Genomic DNA, 21545 nt, shown 5'->3' with positions numbered 1-21545 from the left:
GATTACAACCGTCTCTCTCACACAACTGCCTGGACTGATTTACGGTTTTGCACTGAAATCGTATTCCTGACATTGCATGGTAGTCAAATGTGATCTGTTCTAAGCACTTCCTTACAATGCTCATCACTGTGGGATCCAGGCACCAAGAAAAGCAGCAAAGGGAAACTGCGATTTTGGCTTCAGCCACAAGTTCAACTTCCCCTCCCCACAACACACATATCTGGACTCCCCAAGCAACAGGTCTCAGGAAACAGATGTAAGGAGTTAACACATGTTGCAAGAAATATTCAAAACGAAGTGGGCAATTAACACGCTCTGCAAGCATAGGAGAAAGGAGAGTGAGCAGGTTACAGGTTGTAATGACACGTCAAACCAGCATCTCTAACAATCTCTTCCACCTTGTAGTTAGCCGTGGCACTCTGATTACCTTTCCCAAACCCGAAGAAGAGCTCCGTAAAGCTTGAAAGCTTCTCTCTCTCACCAACGGAAGTTGTCCAATAAAGGATATCGCCTCACCCACCTTGTCTCCCTCAGCTTTTGGGGAAGTCATATAAACTGTGCTTCTTTCTGCTGCCACATGATGTAGGCCCTGATCTAGCAATTGCATCTGCATGGGCAGTGCCCTTAACTCACGCACAACTCCACTGAGGTCAATAGGGCTCTGCTGGGGCACCTGGGTCAGAGCCTTACTTTGTCCAAATCGCCTTACGGCGGATTCCAACTCTGGAGGTTCCTGCAGGGCTCTCGGAATTTAAGTTCATGTTTGAATTGCTTTACTGTCTCTGGAAAGAAAGGTGCATCCGGGACCTGAGATCTAAATTTAGACGATACACTCCATGCAGGTAATGGACACAGCTCATTTCACAAGTTGTAAAACAAAGGTCCCCAATCTGAGGGGTGTGCCCCCCTACTGAGGCACCAAGGAATGTTCAGGGGGGCGTGGCTGGGGCTTGGGCCAGCCCCTAGAGAGGTCGGGGAGGGAGCGCCACCCAAGCCGGCCCTGTGCTTAGGGCTCCGCTCCTGGCCCCACTCCAGGGATCCTGGCTGCCAGCCCTGCGCCCGGGGCTCCATGCCTGCCCCTAGTTGTGGCCCCAGCCTCAGCCCCCTTACTCCTGTCCGCACTCCCTCAGCCCCCTGGCGCTGGGGCTGCAGCTCCAGGAGGGGGGACGCAGACAGAGGTAAGGGGGGGTGCGAGATACAAAGTTTGGGGACCACTGCCATAAGAGCTGTGCTGGCTCTGTCCCTGGCAAACAGAGGTACTCTTGTGTAAGCATTGTGGTTCAGCAGAGCCAGCTTTCTAGAAAAGCAGCTTACCTCACCGCCTCTCTGATGATCCACTGGGGGTTGCATTGAGGTGGGAGCAAAGAAAGGCTCTGTAGTTTGAGTGAAGAGGTTCCTCTTGCTTCCCCCGGATTCTGCTGCTGCTTCAGTGTTTGATGAACTTGGGGTGATTTCACGAATGATGAGTATGCACCAAGGGAACGCGGTGGGGGGTGCAAGTTACATCAGCACAAAGGCAGGGCCCAGTTAGGCACAGCCCATGATAAGGGGTGGTGTGGGGCTGCAGAATCCCAAGAGCGTGTCTGCGCTGCATCTGACAGCATGTCTCCTGGCCCGGGCAGACAGACACCCGCTAGTCTGCTCCAGCGAGTGGGTGTCTATCCAGGCTGGGAGGCACGTTCCCAGCTGCAGTGCAGACATACCCCAAGAGAAGCAGAGGGAGACACACAGCATCAGGAGCCAAAAGGCCTCCCAGAGGCAATACATTCTCTCCTACACCCCTTTCAGGGTACAGCTTATGCCCTGCTCTGCAGCCAGCCAGCTCTACCCGTGTCTCCCCCTCCTTTTGGGGCACTGCGCGGCCCCAGGGAACGCAGAAATGGCACTGTCCTGGCACTCCACTGAGTGCAGAGATTCTGATTCTGCCTGACCCAGCCATAAGGACCATGCAGATGGGGGACGGCGCCTCATGCTTGCTCCCTCTCTGCATAGCCATGGCCGGTGCCAGGCATGACCTGGCCCCAAATGAACATATTTCCTCACCCCAGTTTTCCAGGAGCCATCCGTGGTGATGGCTAGGTGAGCAGTAGAAGCCCTGCAGTGTAAGGAAGGACCTCAAGCCAATGGGAATGATTATTGCCTATTATTCTGGACAATTGGTATAGGATTGACATGCCCAGACACGTACCAAATCCCCAGGGAGCTCACCTTCTAAGCAGGCACTTACTAACTAAACCCGCTACGCTCTATAGAAAGCCCTCAGTATAGCTAAGCCCCAGAGGCCAGTGGGAGTACAACCCCGTTCCTCAGTACCCAGAAGGCCCCTAGGAATTCCATGCATGGACTGAGTGACAGAGGGGCCCTCCTTAGCGCAGTTCCATGGCTGTTTGGTGGCCTCTGCCCAGTTCCCATCCACCATCGCACTGCAGTGTGGCCAAGCACTGTCTACGCACGGAGACTGAACTCCCTTCTGGTTGCCTGGCCGGTCCCTCCACAGCATCGCCCCGGCCTGGCCTCCGACTGAGAAGAGCAACTCGCTTTTCCCCAGCATCTTTCACAGGCACTAAAATTCAAACACATGTTGTAAAACAAACCAAGACCCGAGCGAGGCAGGAAGTCAGACTGGGAAGGCCCCGGGAGGGAATCTTGCCGTCAGAGAGGGCTATTTTTGTATTCGGATGACAGTAGGTTTGAATGTGCAAAGTAATGGTTTCAGGAGAGGTCAGACGGAAATAGATCGACCCAGATTTCTAGACTCCCCCCACCCCCTCCGCTTTCTGTTATTAAGCCTCCTCCAGAATAAGAACAGCAGCATAAGCTTTTCCTGGCAATATTCCCAAAGGACGGTCCCTGGGCAACAAAGTGCATTGCGTACAGAGCCGGTGGCGGCTGGAGCCGCCAGTGGGCTGAGTAAGCATTTCGAACCGTGGCTTCTTTGAAAAGCGGAGCTCTGCAAAGTTACTGCTGGGCTAGGTTCATGGGACCCTGCCCCGCTGCCATCCCTGCAGAGTCCCCGCCATCGCATCACAGATGCAGATAATGGTCTGTCGGCCCAGGGCCCAATCCCGCTCCCACTGATGTCAGTGAGACCTTTGCCGGGGCAGCAGGATGGGGCCATCAGTTAGCAACCCTGACAGACACTGTATTCTTTGTGTGCGAAGGTTCCTGTGGGGTTGGGGTGTGGGGAACCCAGACCTTCCCACCAGGAACCCTCATCCTCATTCCTGCCTGGGATCTAGGAAATCCTGAAGACACATGTTAGCATGCGGCAGGTTGTTTCGCTTTTTTAATTAAAAAATAACACAGCCGGAAGCTTTTGAGATGGTGCTAGATGGATTCAAATTTCAGCCAAGGGACCACGCGGCTGTCCAAAAACCCCACGGGCAACATCCCCAAACCCCATGGGCCTTGTCTCTAACGGGCTTTGAGAGCGTTAGTTGTTGGGGGGTTTCAAAAGCAGCCAGGATTTGGAGTCAGGAGCCAGGATTTCCCACACCTAAGTGAAAGCAATGATACAAACGAAGGGCATTTTGGTTGGCATTGTCTATCGGCCCCCTGGATTCCATCTGCCTTTGGGGAATGGCAGCTGGGCTGTGCTTTGTGACCCCAGAGCATCCAGCTTCGATGGAAGGTTGCATTACTTGTATTGCGGTCCCACCTAGAGGCCCCAGCCAACATCGGGATCTCATTGTGCCACGTGCCGCAAGCAAGAGGCAGCTCCAGCTGGAAAGAGCTTACACCCTAACTGACAAGGCAGACAAAGGGTGGGAAGAAGGATGGTTACTCTCCCCAGTTCACAGGGGGAAGGACTGAGGCACAGACATGGTCACACTGGAAGCTGTGACAAAGGCAGGATTTGAACCCAGATCTCCAGACTCCCAGGCTAGTGCCTTCACCACAAAACAACCCTCTCTCAATGATATTACTCAGCTTTGCTTCTACATTTGCGCAGTTGAGCACGTAAATGTGCAGGTGTGCCTAGAGTCAGGGAGTTGGCAGCTAAGCACCTGCTCTGCACACACAAAATCTGAGCGACCAATTGTGATCCTATTGAAGTCAAAGGGACTGCTGCTAGTGAGGATTAGGACATGGCACTGTGGGGTACACTGATGTCAACTGGAGCCAAAAGCCTGTGTAACGTTTCTTACTGAGCAAGTCCCTTCCCTGCTTGGAGCGCTGGGACAAGTATAATACCCTTGTTCTCAGATCATAGAATCACAGAATATCAGGGTTGGAAGGGACCTCAGGAGGTCATCTAGTCCAACCCCCTGCTCAAAGCAGGACCAATCCCCAATTAAATCATCCCAGCTAGGGCTTTGTCAAGCCTGACCTTAAAAACTTCTAAGGAAGGAGATTCTACCACCTCCCTAGGTAACGCATTCCAGTGTTTCACCACCTTCCTAGTGAAAAAGTTTTTCCTAATATCCAACCTAAACCTCCCCCACTGCAACTTGAGACCATTACTCCTTGTCCTGTCCTCTTCTACCACTGAGAATAGTCTAGAACCATCCTCTCTGGAACCACCTCTCAGGTAGTTGAAAGCAGCTATCAAATCCCTCCTCATTCTTCTCTTAATCCCTCTCAACTTTCTCCAGCTGCTGCTCCCTCACTGGCAGATGAGTCATTAGGGATGGTTTCTGCCAGCGAAGAGGTAAGGTGGACAGGGAATAGTTCCGGACAAGGGCCCAGCTTCCCAGCGATTCCCAGACTAGAGACACCCACCAGGGCCCCCCTCACAGCCTCCTAGAACAACCAGCTTCCAAGCAGGGCTCTCTAGGTTCAGCTCGAGCTGCCAAGGCAGCACAGATGCAATGGGGGTGAAGGGTGTGTGATGGAGCTCCAGGAGCTGTGTGGAGAAACAAGGTCTCTGCACAGATGGCCCTGATCCCCCAAGATCTGCATAGATCCCTGGGAACCAGCAGGTCCAGCCCCCAGCCACTCCAAGCACGTATTACACCAGGACTTTCAGGGTAATCAGATGACTCACAGCTGCCCCCTTTTCTTTTTCACAAGACAACTTTCTTGGCCACATAGGAGAAAGCAACTGTGTGGCCCATTGCCTCTGGGCAGCGCTTAACTAATCTCAACACATTTGAGTTCTGAGCCAGGAAGCTCCTTATCTATCTCACACTCAATTCTGCGCAAGGGCTAGTTTTGTTTTCAGTAACTAGTGACAACAGGCTGGTGTTTTTTCAACAGCTCACAAGGCCAGATTATTTTTGGCACAAAAACATTTCACCATGTACTGGTTTCACTCCTCTCCTCCCTCCCCGCAAATGGGTAGGGGAAGCCATTCCGGATCCTGACATTTACATTAGCTACAAGGGCACCCTCTTCTGGTGGATTCCTCTCACTACCACTGCTGGGGTAACCTGCAACAATCACTTGTTTCTATTCTTTATGCAAAAGCAGAACTTTTTTTTAAAAACACTGGCTGGGTTATATACTTTCAGTTTCAAGCTCACATCTACCTCTGGCACAATGTGATTCAATTTATTTTCAGGGTTCTTTTTTACCTCTAACAGATTCTGTGGAAGGGAAAATGTCAAGTTGGCTAGGCCATAAAAATGTAGGTATGCTGAGAAAAAGAAAGGCAGGGGGCATGGCGGGGACGGAAGACTGAAGTGATAGGTTGGGGATTGAGGTGGAAATTAAATGTCACAGTGGAAATGTTTTACAATTTTTCGTTTTCAGTCCAAGACGTTTTTGTTTGGATGCAAACACTTCCACATTGTCTGCGAAAGTGAAACAGCAGCATCTTCAAAGCACTTTACAAACAGAATTATTTAGCATCCCAGCACTCTTGTGAGAGGCACTCGGACAGATATAAAAGGAATGGATGGGCTGCAAGAACTAGCACTATCTAGATTAGATGTAGGTAGGTCTGATCAAGTATTACCCCTATTTTATAGCTGTCAAGAAGGCGGCAGAGGGGCAAGGTGACTTGTCCATGGCTACAGACACAGTCATTGTCAGAGCGGTGATTACAACTCAAGAGGAATTCTTGGCATCCAATCATCTGTTCAAGCCCTCATCTGTCTCGTATGGCTTGTGCTCAGTGCATCTAGTCTGCCACACACTTCCTATGTGACCCTGGGCAAGTTACTCTATCTCTCTGTGCCTCGGTTCCCCACTCGTAAATTGAAGATGATAATCTACTTCTGAGATAATTAATAGTTATAAAGCACCTTGACAACCTCACATGAAAGCTGCTGCACAAATGGGGCAGTCACTATTTGTTCCAACGCCAGGGACCTTGGAGAGCTAAAAGCATCAGCCTCCAAAGTTTGAACTAAAGATCCAGGCTCTTCAAGCCAAGAGCTGTAATACACCCATCACCTCTGTGGATTGGGCACAGAGGGTGATATGTAACACATACTGACTGTGAAGTACAGAGAGCCTGATGGTGAGCTCTAGGTTCAGTATTGAAGGTGTCTTCTTCATGGGCCAGGCTAGTCAGCCGCCTCTGCCTCAGGAACACATAGAGAACTCCAAAGGCTAGAAAAGATTGCAGGAGGGGAGATGGGGGGCCAGGACAGGAGTGTGCAGGACAGATAGCCTATGTGCACCATCACCCCACTGGCTGTACGGAGCTCACAACAGAAATGTGAGCTTTGTGCATGATGTACCTGCAGCATGATGCACCTGCACAGCTGTGTACATGATATATCTGCACCATTCAATTTGTGCTAGGGTTACTCTTTTAAAGGGCTCTTTTGTTCCCCAGGGACACGGGGCTTGATTTAGCTTTCACACTGGTGTAACTCCATTCAAGGAAGTTACTTATTTTCTGCCCTGTAAGAATCATACATACAATCAATCCTTCAGTTTACGACAGATACTGTAGCAACCTGTATGGAACATGGAGCAAGGAGCACAGGTTGTAAGAGGGAAGAGTTTGGAGGAGGCACCAGGAATGGAAGTCAGTCTGTGTGCACAGGGCTGGAATGCTAACGGCTGCTGCAGCGCCTCTGTAATAGTTCCCTGAATAAAGTGCCAGTTTAGTTTTACAAGCATGGAGTCCTCTCTTGTTATTACCCAGCATGCAGTACACAAAACAGATAAAACAAATGGCATATCATAGACAAAAGATCACATATGAGGGTGCTCTGAAAAGAGCTGGGATACGGCAGAAGCAGGGTGAGACAATCCATAGAAGGGAGAGTAAATAGACCAGGAGACTGTTGGAAGGCTAGTAATGCAAGGTCACCCCGGTCCAGCCTCTCTTATTCACATGAACTCTCTTATTTCTTTAGAAGTGCTGTGGGCATTTTATTTCATTACAACCAGAATCACCGGTAGTGGAAGCGGATTATCTATAGCAGTATCCCTACTTATGGGCAAATGGAAAACCCCATGTCCAGATAAGTACCCCATTTTTTTGAATCCCCCAGTCCATTCCTTAATTCAAAGGAGTCCTTACCTTGTAAATACAGGACTTTGCATTCAAGAAAAACAACTCAATGGTGGCATTATCCTTTAAATAAGATATGCTCTCAATGTAGAACCTGAAAAGGAAAGGGACAGAGAGATGAGCTACACAGGAAACTTACCACTAGACTTTGATTACATGAAAAATGTGATCAATAAAGACATGAGGACTAAGGAAGTTCCTTTGTTTATAATGAGGATTCTGTGGTTTGGTGAGAGATTTGTGTCTCCTTTAAGACCCGATCATTCATCTTAACTGTATGTATAAATCCTGACCGTGCTGAAAGGAAAAGGATTGCCAAGTGGATTATTTTATTTCTGTGTTGGATTTATACCTATCTATATTTATACCTATCTAAACTTTCTCTGCAGTCTTGGTTGGTACATCTTTTTCACTCCCTGCCCTAAGACACTGGGTAGCATTGCTGGGCGCTGTTAAGAAATGGCTTCATTCTAACCCAGAAGAGGTTGCAGTTTAGTAATGGGTGAAATGATTCCTGAATATATAGAAGAAATTTGTTTAGCCAAATCCTTATCGCCAAAAACCCACTCAAAACACACTCAAACAGATTTTATTTGTAGAGACCTGCAAATCCATAGGTATTCGCTTTATATCCACGGACCATGTTTGTGGATCGCAAATTGGATGCGGATACAAATTTTGTATCCGCGCGGGGCTCTGTTTACTTGCCATAAATGGAATTCTCTTCTCTTTATTGTTTTGGTGCCTGAATTCTGTACTACTGAAATCCACAGGAGCTTTTCCATTGGTTTCAATGGGCACAGGATCTGGCCCTTAATAAGTTGTGTGAAATAAATGCAAGATGCAGTTAAAACCCAAAGCTATTTTTGTATAATTATTCTTGTACCATATGTGCTTCTAACATTACTATAGGGAGAGAAAAATATATACTCTGGATTCAAATAATGATTAAAGCACATTCTGTATTTTCATTGAAAGGGAAAAAATCAAATCATACTTCTGTCCACTCTGGTTCATGCTGATTTTTAAGTTGCAGTACAATGGCAGATACAGCCCCCATCTAAACTACACTACAAACTGCACCAGAGGCAATTACAAGTGGGAAAGTGCCAGGGAAGTGCTGTCTGTATAATCAGGATCCATCAGAAAAAGAAAGACCCTTTAAAAATGCAGGCTTAAATTCAGTGCTGGTTTAAGCTGGTCCAGCTTCAGTGAAGTCTTAAACTCTGACCCTCCCAGCTGATCTATGCCCGTGAGGAGCCCCGCTGAAGTCCAGGGGGCTACACACAGGGTCTGCCCATATTAAGTAGTTAGCAGGATTGGAGGCCTTAATTTGTAAGTTCTTTGCATGTGCTTATACAGTGCCACTCTTATCCTGAGTGGGACCTTGGTACAGTGGAGCTCTGACCTTGACTAGGGTGATGGGTACGACTGCAATATGCACACTGAATAACTGTAATCCCCAATCCTGAGTCTCCCCTGAAGACCCTTCAAAACTGCTTCTCTCTTGCCATATTATCCAAACTGTTTTACACGTTCAGTTATGTCCTGAAAAGGAACTGTGTAAAACAGGCACCTTCTCGGTATGTCTGCTCTCTGCATGCATCTGAAGCCTCAGCTGCTGAAATCTCTGACAAAATTATTACTGTTGCTGGCGCCCGAGAGCCCATACCGCACTGGAATGGAGACCTAAATTCTACCCCACACATCGCAGCTAAATGCTGGCTGTGTGATCTTTCTTACTGGTGCTGAGGTAAGGAGAGAGAAGGGTTTGATTTTCAGATCCCAAGTGGAGTTTGCAGCACTGCCAGAGATCTTTGTTAGCGTTAGCTCAAAAAACAATAACCTCCTGCTCAACGCTAGGGGGCAGTGTTGCATTTCTTGAAGTTGCATTTCTTGAAGTGGGCACATACAAACCCCTTTGCTGTGTAAAAGTGAGTCCCAGCATAACTGAGAGCTCACACACGATACTTCAGATGCACAAAGAAAACCCAGTTCTCAAGTGACCTGCCTGGTGTAATGTATTCTGGGAAGGCGCTGGAGCAGATGCACCCCTCGAGAATACAGTACATGTACACAGGGAAACTGCTGTTTTTATTTAAAAGAAAATCGGTCTGTGCAGAGAACTCTTGTGCTCAGAATACCAGAACTGCAGCTCAGTCCCTTGAATTCACAGCCAGCACTGGAACAGGTAGGGGGGTGGGAGAAGGCACTTTTATTTTTTTGTGCACACTGGTTATAAACCCTTCCTCCACCATCCATATTTCCAAATACATGGAAGGAGAATACACTTCACAATGACCAAATCCCTCTGATGAAGCAGGGAGGAAAAATGGCCCTGTGGTTAAAGCACTGAACTAAAACTCAGGTGATCTGGATTCAATTCCTGACTCTGCCACAGGCTTTCTGTATGACCCTGAGCAACTCTCTTTCGCTCTGTGCTGCTAGTCCCAGGCTTTAGAACAGGATTATATTACTTCTTTCCCACACCCCTTGTCTATTTAGATTGTAATCTCTTCTGGGCAGGGACTTTTACAATGTGTTCATATATTCATCCATTTTAAATCAGAAGGGACCATTCAGATCATCTAGTCGGACTTCCTGCATCACACAGGCCAAGCATATCACCCAGTATAACCCCAGTATCAAGCCCATAACTTCTGGCTGACCTTGAGCATAGCTTTTAGAAAGGCATATCTTTTTGGACAATGCCTAGCACAATCGGGCCCACATCTCAGTTGGGGATATACATGCTACTGTAATACAAACAATAAATAATACTACATAGACAGCTAATTCCCGTGTTTCCATTAGCCAGTAAGTGTTTCAAGGACAGCGTCGTTCCCCACTCTCAGACCAGGAGGCATGAAATCTCCAAAGGGCTTTTGGGGAGGGTTTTGACTTCACAATCTACATTAAAAAGATCACGTTAATTACAAACCTGATTCTCCCTGTCCCCATCCCCTTGTCACATCACCAAATACATTTTCTAAGCATTAATTAAATGGACCACTGAATATTGCACTGTGTAATGAACACAAAGAGCTTGTCTTGACTGCTACCTTTCAGTGGCAGGAAGATTATAGTGAGTAATGTAATAGATGTTGGAGGATTTCTGAATCCACTACATCTGAACCATTTAAAATTTCAACAGCACTAAAATCTATTAATTGGGAGTGCACGTCTGGCTCGGATCAGACCATGCTCATGTTAAATATTAGCAACTCACTCTTAAACAGCAAAGCCTCAGACATGCCATGCAGTGATCAATGGCAATTCGTATCTCAACCAGCCAAAACATATTGCTGCTATAGTGTTTATTACAAGCAACTGTAGAAATCCCAGATCTTCAGCTGATGGACACTGGCATAGCTGCATGGGCTTCACCGGAGTTATGCAGATTTATAAGAGCTGAGGATGGGAGGGTGGGAGTGGGAGAGGGGAGAAGACAGTCAAAGGCATGAATGGCAATTAGGTGCCTAACTCCCATTGACTTTCAAGAGGAGTTAGGTGCCTAACTGTCATTTGGACCTTTGAAAATCTGCCCCCTGTTCCATTATCTCATCATTAAGGTGCCTGATTCTGAGAGAGCCCCTCGTCCCTAGTCTCCATTGCCCCTGATTATTATTTAATATATGTGTGTCTCAGTTTTCCCAAAGGTAGCATGTGTTTAATAATAACACTTCTCTACGTCTCCTGGTTGTTGTGAAGCTTAATTCATGCTTATGTACAGAGGTGGTCAAAAAGGGTTTATGGAATGAAACTTGGCTTTTTGGACAAAACTGGTACAGCTTTTTCCTTTTTTAGTCAACATTTTTCATTTGCAAGAAAATTTGAAAATAATTTTTTTGGAAAATGATTGAATAGTTTTCAAACACTTTCAAAAGTACTCTGTTCGCTTTGGTGGGGAAAAATAACCCACTTAGTTTTTTTACTTCTTTCCTCCCTTTTTATATTCTTTAATCAGAGGTGGAGGGAGAAATACAGTTGGAGAGAGAGTGCATTCTCATCCCCACTGAAGCAAACAAACAAAAAATTAGTAAAACTGAAAAAAAAAAATCCTGTGAAAAGTTCCAAACAAAAGAACATTGTTTTTGTTTCTTTCTAACCTATATATTTTCCTTTTTCCCCATCAGCTCTATTGTGCAGTACATTCAGCTCCTAGGATAGAAGGCACAGGACAAGGGCAAAACATGCCCTGCTGCCTGAAAAATCTATGAACATTTCTCTTCTCAGTGGGATGCAGTGCAAAGCTCTCAAAGAAGCAGAGACGCTCAGGTTTATCAACAAAGTAATGGGTAAAACTGGATTCAGTGTCCACTTCCCTGAATGGGGAGAGCTATCCGTCTGCAGTGCTTTGGATCCGGCCTGTAGTTTCCCTGCCATGTCATTTAAAACCTCAGTGGATAATATGGAGCGAATGGGATGATTTGCTCTCTGCAAAAATAAATTATATGTATGAGCACATCAGATGGAGATGCTGTTACACCTAGCATCCTGTGGCAAATGATTATCTTAGACAGCTCGAAGGGCTGGGCTGCTTTTATGTTCAAACCCCATGTGTTAATGTTCATGGATGCACACTTTAAGCGTTGACATTTAAAGCACGCAATGTTCCTTGGGAGGGAAAAATGACCCTGCTGCTATCTGCTAAGTAATCAGATAGAAACAAATATGAAAATCCAAAGCAGTGACAGCCCCTTCCATCTCCCCTCTCCGGTGGAACCCTCACATCCATTTTAGCACTGAACGCCTCCCTCCTTTGAAGACTGGGAAAGTGGGGTTCCACCCCCTCACTTGGTGCTGTTCTCTTTCCATACCAGATACCAGCGATCAAAGCTAATGACAGGCAATTTAGTACATGGGAGATGGGGCCTGGGAAGAGGGAGCGTTGTCTGCTTTCATTTGGTCACATGGTGGCTGCAACATTTAGTTTTACTCGGAAGGTGAATGCAATCCTACTAAGAGAGGGCTTTGAGCCTAGAAAGCCAGGGCTATTATTTGACCAGAGCCAACGTGTTTTTCCCCTCCCTATCCTCTTCCTGCATCACATGCTATCAAGCCACTGCACATTTTCCATCCTTACACCATCTCTGGAGCACTGACAAAAAATCCATCGAGCGGCTGGGGCAGACCATGCTGGGAACTGGGAGCCTTGGGTCTCAGGTTTGTTCCTGACATGCGGGGTGGCTTGGGAAGATCTCTTAATCTTTCTGTGCCACAGTTTAACTGTCTAAAATGGGTAGATTAATACAAACTGACAGGCAGGGGCCTACTTCACAGGGGCAGCGTGAGGTCTGATTACTTAGGGCCAGATACCCTTCTGAACTGCATGTTGAGGGGGACCTACATAGTCCTGATCCAAAAGCCACTGAAGCCAACTGAAAGACCCCCATTGCTTCAGTGAGCCATATCCACATTTTCCCCTCACCCTATGGAAGTGTGTGTGTGGGGAGGGTGGGGTGGCCAGCCACCTCAGGAGCATAGCCTTCCATCGGACCTGGGGAAGGGGTTCTTTTGGCCCAGAAACCACAATGGGAGGGGATGGTCTGGGAGGAAAGAACAAGTGGACCGAGTACCTGTATGGGGGCACGTACATTGTTGCTTCCAGCACCCAGTGGTGAGAGGAGAGGAAAGTTAGATAGAGCCTCTGGCTGCATATTTCCCCAATGGAGCCTCCTCCCAGTTGGGGAACCCCCCCTTAAAGGAGCAGGGCAGAGATGACGAGAAGTTCTAGATAAATGTACCATTGTAAAAGCTGCACGTTCCATGGGCAGGCAAGAAGGGAGGACTTGGGAGGTGTTTCAGGCAGGTGCTCATTCCACTACAATGTTTAGGTGGGACATCAAGCAGCCTGTGCGCGGGTGCTTAGTGAGTCCCCCAGCTGTGCTGAGCATAGACCTGCCAGAATCACCTGATGGAAAACAACGGAGCAGCACAACGTAGCGAGGTGTGTTCTGGCCAGAGGGGGTTGTCCCTGAAAGGCATCCTGGAGCCCTGACTCTGCACCTGACTCTGGTGCTGGGGAGTCCCCACAGGCACAGACACGTTGGTGGAGGGAGCGATTGGCTGAGCAGGTACTGAGAACTAGAAGGCAGCGCTAGTGCAAACGATCACCTCCCCCATCTCCTCTCCAACAGCCAATTTGCAGCAGAATCCAAGTGGAAAAGGAGGGTCTGAATGGGAATTTCCCATGCTGTGTCTTAAACTCCATGGCCCATTGTTCGCCTTCCAAGTCAGGTGGTCTTAGTTTTTCCACCAACAGTCACTTCCCAACCACAGAGGAACCTGAGAGGGTGCCCTGTACTTCATAACACTACTGCTTTACACCTATGGAGCACCTTTCATTCGAAGATCTCAAAGCATTTTAGAAGTTTAATCACTTAAGCTTCAGAACATCCCTTTGATGTAATTCATGTATCCATTTTACAGATGAGCACACTGACCAGAAATCTTCTGGGCGAAATCCTGGTCCCACTGAAGCCAATGTCAGCTTTGCCATTTATCTCAACAGGGATTTGAAGCTCGTCTGGTTTAGAGCTCAGAATGTCTGGTTTCTATTCCTAGCTGTTACTGACTCATGGGATCAGTGTCTCCAGTGCCTGGCATCTCGTGTAACATGCCATGAATGAAACACTCTCAAAGAAGATCTACCCACTTGCTTATACAGGTGGTAGCATTGCATACCCACTCTGTACAGACATAACTGCACAAGGTGAAGGACAGTGGAGGTGGTGACAATGTGATTTTAACCAAGTCTCTGTATTAATGCATTAGCTTAAGTATTAATTAGATAAAACAATAGGTACAAATCTCATACTGACAGCTTGCCCATCTATTGTTTTTGTATAGTGCCTCTCACTACATTAACTAAGAGCTTCATAAATGCCACACAATCTTGCCAACACTTGAAACTTCAAAATGTGGCTTATAGATTGAGTTTTTATATTACTTTTTTTTTTTGTTGAAAGACTCACTGTAAAGGAAAAAGTGAAAACTACTTATCCTGTTCTCTAAACACTGCTCACTTATATAAATGTATTCTCAGTTAAGCAAAAGGCAGAAATTACATTATGGGACTCTAGAGTGAAACTGCTTTTAAGATATGTGTTTAATGGATGGCTAGGTCCAGAACACAGAGGTGTGTGTTAAGTAGCAAAGTCTCCATTAGTTCCTTTGCTCAAGCAAAGGTCAGTCCTCACACAAGTAAATCTTCTGGACGGAAGTTTCTCAAGCCTTAAAACAGACTCAGAGGAGTGGAGCTTTCCCACAGGCCATTTATTACACCTTCCCCATGGTGACTAAAACGTGGGGCCATCCTGGGAAGGCAGTGATAAATTGTCTGCAGGGTCTTTTTGCTTTCAGCAAGATGCAAACAAAGTCTGAGTTACTGTATTTATACACGGTGGCTAGACAAGCTACGTATTCACTCGGGTGAGTGCCAAGCTTTTTCCCTGAGCACAGACAGGCCTGGTGCACACTGTACAAAGAACCCTGTTTACATGCAGCTGTGGAAAATCTGGTTTATGGCACAGCTTAGCCAGCGTCTGTGGAAGAGGCAGGTCCAATCATGGGGAACCTGGGTTGGCAGCTAGATTGGACCTGGTCATGAAGACAGATTTAACAAAGTTTTATTGTTACTGTTATTTATATAGCATCATAGCCATGCATGGTATTGTACAGACATAATGAGATATGGGGGTAGAGTCTATGCCCCCTCCCCCCATGCCCCACCAACCTGAGCAGAAACTGGCTACAGGTCTGGTGCTATGGATTCCCCATAGGCACAGAGCTGATTAAACTAGCTCCAACACCTTCCTCCCCACAGCTCCAGGTGCAGATGGGATGTTGGGGTGTATAGGGACAGAGAGGGGTTACCTCACAGCTCCAGCACAGGGACAGGGAATGCCTCCCGTGCCCAGTCTGGTGGCTGGTCCCTTAGAGATCTTGCCTGCTGGTGTCAAACATTGCTTACAGTCTAAATAGACAGGACAAAGGGAATCTGGAGTAGGGACTGGTTCTTCCTCTGTATATGGCCAGAGCCTAGCACAAGGGGTCCTCTGGGTTCTACTGTCATAGGTGCAACGGCAGGTGAAGAGTATCTGCTGCGTTTCCATTAAAATACAATGGGAAAGCACTGCTCCCTGGATTGTGAAACTTATTTTGATTGCCCTGTTTTAATATCTCATCATTAGTCCTTTGGCTCCGATCTCTGTGAATGCTGCTTCTATTCCTACCTCAGTGGGCATAAGAGAGAGAGACAGGCCCTGAGGGGAGAAGGAACTTCTGGCAATGCAATGGAATGAGGCATTACCCTATAAACCGTCCGCTCTCACCTAAGCATCAGTTTCCTGCCTCCCTTTCTCCAGCCTTACAGCCTGGTCCAGAAATGTATTCAGTGGCCATCATCGCTAATCCCCCTCCCCTCACTCAAAAAAGGAAAAACCTCTGAATGTTACATTCAATTCTTTCCGGTGGCGAACACTGTAGATGGACAAATGGAACCCATTACATGCGAGATGAATACATTGCTTTGGTTAATTTAGTGCGGTTACATTCACATCTCTGTATTCACAACACAGCAGGCTGCCGTCAGCACCACCCCCAATCTAATTTCTCAAAGACAAGAGAAAGCCAACAGAAGTGAATGACACAAATAACAATGATGCGTTGTGATCGCTGCGTAAGTGACTCAAGCAAGGTTGAGGACTCAGAGCTCCAGGGAACAATGTCCCATATTTGTCCTCTAGCCGGCCCTGGGAGTGATGGGGCAACAAGAGGAAAGGTCTATCTAGCCCCACGGACATTGCATTCATTAGCAGTTCATTCTCACCTTCCCACAGTGACAGCCATGCCCCGATGGTTTTGATTTTTTTGATATCAGCCCTTTTCTAATGGTGGAATATTGTTTTAAACACTGGATTTGGCAAAAATTGAAAAACTAAAGCAGCTGAAGGCCTTGTCTGGTCTGGACATTTACCCTGGTGCCAGACATTCATGGCCAGCCATCCATGCAAGACCCCAGTGTTGACTGGCAAAGCCACTGTTAGTACTGGTGGAGCTAAGCTGTGCTTGAAAGCAGCACAAGTGTAAACAGCAGCTTGTAGTGGTCTGTCCTGCGTTCACTAGGGGTCACACTGGGACAGCTACACTGAGCCACCAATGGCTGGAGTCAGGGCAAATCTCCAGTGCGGACAGAATACAAGGTAAAGCTAAATTACAGACAGCAGCACATCTGAACCTTGTGCTATTGATTTCATTGAGGTATCTTACAGTACACTTGAAGCCATTTTGTTCTACAGCAGCTCTGGTTGCCCAGGAGTGCAACCCTCACTTGCTATGTTTAGGGTTTCTGACCTCGCGTCCCATGATGAATTAACTCAGCTGGTAACAACCAACCTACATTGTAGGCTTAATCTGAAATGGACATTCCTTTGGGGGACCAAAGCTCTGCCATAGATACAAGCTATTGGCTTCCATGGGGCTGGAGTGTTACCGATTCCTTCACAGCACCCCAGGTCCTCCCCCAGCCACAGGATGAATACTCTGATTTAGCATAGCTACTTCTGCAGAGAAGGATTAATGGCTGCAGTGCAACGAGTGGAGGGACCCCTGGGATGGATATCCTCACCAAAGGGACATTGCACTAGAGAAAGGAATGAGTTCTACTGACTGTTTCTTCATGTCAATTAATAAAATGGAAATGAATCTCCAAAAGATAAACCATTCACACACTATCTATTCCCTGCTCACATATTCCCTGAATAGGAATTACTAACCTCCCATGACATCCAGACCATTGTTTCAGACTGGAGATTGCAAATCAAGACAAAATTCACTTTCTAATGGTCCACTTATCTGGGCCCTGGTCCTCTCTCACCCAGAATACGGTGACCTACTCATCTCCGGGGGCCCGAGGTCTGAACTCTTCCTCCTGCATCTCGAAGAGAGACCACAGTGCTGCTACATCTTCCTTTCCCTTTGCATAGATAACATCACCCCCTACACTTTTCGAATCCCTCCGCTGATTCACTGTGTCTTGCCTCTTAATGCCCTCTCCCATCTGATGTTGCACTCTCTCTTTCCTAATCTTAGCTTCATGGCTTCTGACATGCTGCTCTCTGTGTGCGGTACAGTTTCTCTGTCCTCATCTGCCCACCTATGGCTCTCAAATACCTCCCTAAAATCTACCTCTGCAACCAGTCCCTCCTGCCTCTCTCTCTTTATCAGTCCTCTCCATACACTCCCTGGATCTTTGTCCTAAATCTCGGTTTCACTGCCTTATTTGCATTGTAAGCTCTTTGGGACTGGGAAACGGTTTTACCTGTTTGCAAAAAAAGCATGTGGGCTTACGATGCATATTAACACACAGCACCATAACATAATATCATGGGGCAGTTCACATCTGACCAACCAGTTCTGCCCTCTCCGGGCACCTCCCATTCGAAACCTTACCAAGAAGTACTGTATAAAAACCTAAGACAGAGAGAGACACTGACATCAGTGGAAATCGCCTAAGTGGGTCTGAGGACAAAATTGGGCCCTTGGGAACAAATACTACCACAACTAACTCCTGTGCCGCCCCACTGATTTCCATAGGGAGGTACATCAGAGTAGATTATTGGTAATGTAATCAGATGAAAGTGCAAGAACACAAGGCAGGTTTTACTGAGAAATGCTGTGCTGTGTAGTGAGGGTGGGGGCTGTGGCATTATTCCAGAGAGTTCAGATTAACTAAAAGGTAGAGAAATTCTCCCTGACAAAGACGTTACTGTTTTCATACTCTCAGTCTGCAGGGTATCTTTTCTTCTTCGCCCAAAACTTTTCTTTTTTAAAATCTAAATTTGGAGCAATTTAGACAGTGACGTGTCTCAGGTGGGCACTTGACCCGTCAGAACTGCTACAGGCATTTTAAGGATAAAAAAACCCGACGATTTTCACATGAAATACAAGAGTTCTATCTTAGTTTCACCTTCCTGCAAATTACTATTTAACCGCTCTTTATCCAGGTCTTTACTGGATACCTGTGCAAATGACACATTTAAAATATCAGAGGAATAAACACATGATCCTTAAATACCAGTAAACAGAATTCTCTGTAATGAAGATCTGGTGCACTGAATTAGTCACGTTGATATCCCGGATTAGGGTCCGCATGTTAAGCCAGGCTCTGTCCATTGTAAGTATACAGCAGCGATAATACAAGAGACATATTTGCAAGCACATTCAACCTTCTTCAATGACGGCGTCACTAACACCACCGTGGGTGATGTGCCGTATACACTAAAGAAGAACAAAGCTGCAGACACCTAGGGCAGGGGCTCTCAACCTGAGGGTTGGGACCCTTCAGGGAGTCACGAGGTTATTACATGGGGGGGTGTGTGTCACGAGCTGAAACCTCCACCCCAAACCCCGCTTTGCCTCCAGCATTTATAATGGTGTTAAATATATTAAAAAGTGTTTTTAATTTATAAAGGAGGGAGAGTCGCACTCAGAGGCTTGCTATGTGAAAGGGGTCACCAGTACAAAAGTTTGAGAATCACTGACCTAGGGGAAACGTCATGGTTGTCTCTGTATGGCATCCCATGACCAACTGGGACGTGTCAGTGACAGAGGGGATAGAACACAGATCCCAACCACTTGATTAAGGAAGGATCTCCTTTAGCTACTAGCAGTAGAGGGCCAGGTAAACCAACATGCATTCATTAGATGGGGAAGGAAAAATAAAGTCCCCATCTACAGGACTCTCCAAACCCCTTTCTTCAGGGCTCAAAACGAGAACAAACCAACCCAAATTACTGGGTAACCAATGCCTGGGGCCTTTCCAGCTTCCACCGGCTGGCAGGGGAGAGGACAAACCCTTCTGTCTATTGCTTCCTTTGCAGCAGCCACCCTTTTCTTTCGGCCGAGATCAGCCATGGGATAACCTTTGCGTGCTAGAGCGCCTTTACACCTTGCCATAGACCTCTGATGCACCGATGGGATGCAGCTAGATAGTAAACTGAAGGTAAGTAATCCATTGCTGTCTCTTGAGCCTGCTGGTATCCCACTACCTTTCGTGTTATAGCACAACGTACTCATTATTACCACAGGGGATAGTGGAGCCCACTGCTCAGCGTACATCTCTGGCTTCTGAACACGGACTTTTCGCCAGGGGTCACAGAAATACCTGGGGTCCTTCATTTAATGCTGAACTACTGTACTGATCCACAGCTCTAAGGATGTTTCTTTCCTCACCCACAGTGGAATGGTCTCTTGGTTACAATATGCTGCCCTATGACATCAGATGAGGGTTTTCACAAGATCTATAGGGTAACACTTGTGTTTTTTTAATATCAGAACGGCTATTCTTGGTCAGATCAAAGGTCCATCTAGCCCAGTATCCTGTCTTCTGACAGCGGCCAATGCCAGATATCCCAGAGGGAAAGAAGAGAACAGGCAATCACCAAGTGATCCATCCCCTGCCACCCAATCCCAGCTTCTGGCAAACAGAGGCTAGGGACAACATCCCTGCCCATCTTGGCTAATAGCCATTGATGGACCTATCCTCCATGAATTTATCTAGTTGTTTTTTGAACTAACCCTCACAACAAAATTAATGCTACAGTAGTTCTATGGTGCTTATTATTATTTATTTGTAGTAATGGGTCCAATACACCATGGGTCCAAAATCCTGACGTCCTTATTCAGCGTTTGCTGAGGCAAAATTCCCAATTTCTTCAGTGGGATTTTTGCCAAGTAAGAACTTCTGAATTTGGGCCTACAGTAATACTCTTGAAAGTTGTAGTTGGACCATTATTACTATCTATCATATGTATTTTTATTAGATTTTCTACAGGAATTCATTTGTGCATTTACGCTGAGCACCTTTATAGAAACTGCCTAACTGACTGATTTAGTTCTAAACAGAGGTGGCTCTGCTCATACTTGGGGTTTATGGAACTGGGCCCATCTCTAGTTCTAAACAGCCAAAGCTGCCACATGTAAAGTAACCTACAAACATAAAAGACATCAGAGCTCCCTGAACCACTGGCAGTTGTAGCCGTTATCGGACCTAGCACAGTTCTAACATTGAACCTACAACATCAGACATCAAAGATACAGAACAAAGTCTGCCTTCTCTCCTCTTTCCCTATAATCCAAGTTTCATGAATGGCAGTGAGTGCACTGAAAAGAGAACTTACGGGGAGGAGTTACATTTTTCTTGGGCATGGTGGAATGATTTTTTATTTTTGAGTGGGATGATGGATTTAATGCAATACTGAAATGGAAAGTCCATCGAACACAGCACATTATAATTTCACATATTAGTTATAAACATGAGTGGATCCATTATAAAAGTAAGTGGAAAAATATCTTCCTCAGAGACAGAAAAGTTCTGTACAGCAGGCGCACTTCAACTGTTCTAATGGTTTGAAAAACTCTACCGATTCTCACAGAATCCCCCAGAATGGGGAAATCTCTCCAGAACCAGTACAGTCGTTCAAGCTGGTGGAATTTAAGAGCGCCCTAATTCTATATAGGTTCTTATACCCCGCTCATTACTGTGGCAGCTGAGTGCCTCCCCTGGTCTGCTGACAGGAGGGATGCTTGGTATTTGGAATATTATATACATTCATTGGCCCATCTGCTGCCAAAATATGCCGAGAATTTACCACCAAAGATGTGCCATTGAATATCTGGTATAGGGAACCTTCAGTGGAGTTATATCAGGGATGAACTTGGTTACTGACAGAGTTAGTGCCATTAGACAGACCAAATGGATAGCTCAGTGAAGTGGAAATGGGTATTTTTCCTCCAGGTGGCTGGTTCAAATCCAGCCAGGGTGGATAAGGACCAAAAGCTGTGACTGTTTAGTGGCTCAGGTGTGACAAGCTGGTGGTCTTGATATAGTTTTCAATACAAAAGTGTCCAAATTAAGAAAAACAAACAACAAAAACAAACGACCAAGACAATTGGCACTAATTGATGCTCTTGTCAACAATCTGAACAGGAATGCACTGGTCATTCTAACTCAGGCCTGAGCCCTGTTAGGCCACTGCAGGAGAAGCTAATGTTTGCGTTGTACCTGATCTATGGATAACAAGAGGATTTCACTTTGCAGAGATGCCAATCCAGCACCTTCCATTTG

The 21545-nt window shown here is 46.5% G+C and overlaps 1 protein-coding gene across 13 annotated transcripts in view; it reads right to left on the bottom strand.

The window, feature by feature from the left end:
* The window catches only part of FRMD4A (FERM domain containing 4A), a 557138-nt gene that overhangs the window by 98726 nt on the left and 436867 nt on the right, over nucleotides 1–21545 (bottom strand). For all 13 annotated transcript variants that reach the window (XM_048836550.2, XM_048836553.2, XM_048836548.2 and 10 more), the window contains one exon: nucleotides 7424–7508. In XM_048836550.2, coding sequence (XP_048692507.2) covers nucleotides 7424–7508 — 85 coding nt within the window. The remainder of the gene's footprint in view (nucleotides 1–7423; nucleotides 7509–21545) is intronic.

Source organism: Caretta caretta, chromosome 1 (assembly GCF_965140235.1).
Source record: "Caretta caretta isolate rCarCar2 chromosome 1, rCarCar1.hap1, whole genome shotgun sequence".
Taxonomy (NCBI): Eukaryota; Metazoa; Chordata; order Testudines; family Cheloniidae; genus Caretta; species Caretta caretta.
The sequence above is the reverse complement of the archived record's forward strand: the minus strand, read 5'-3'. Positions and strand labels throughout refer to the sequence as shown.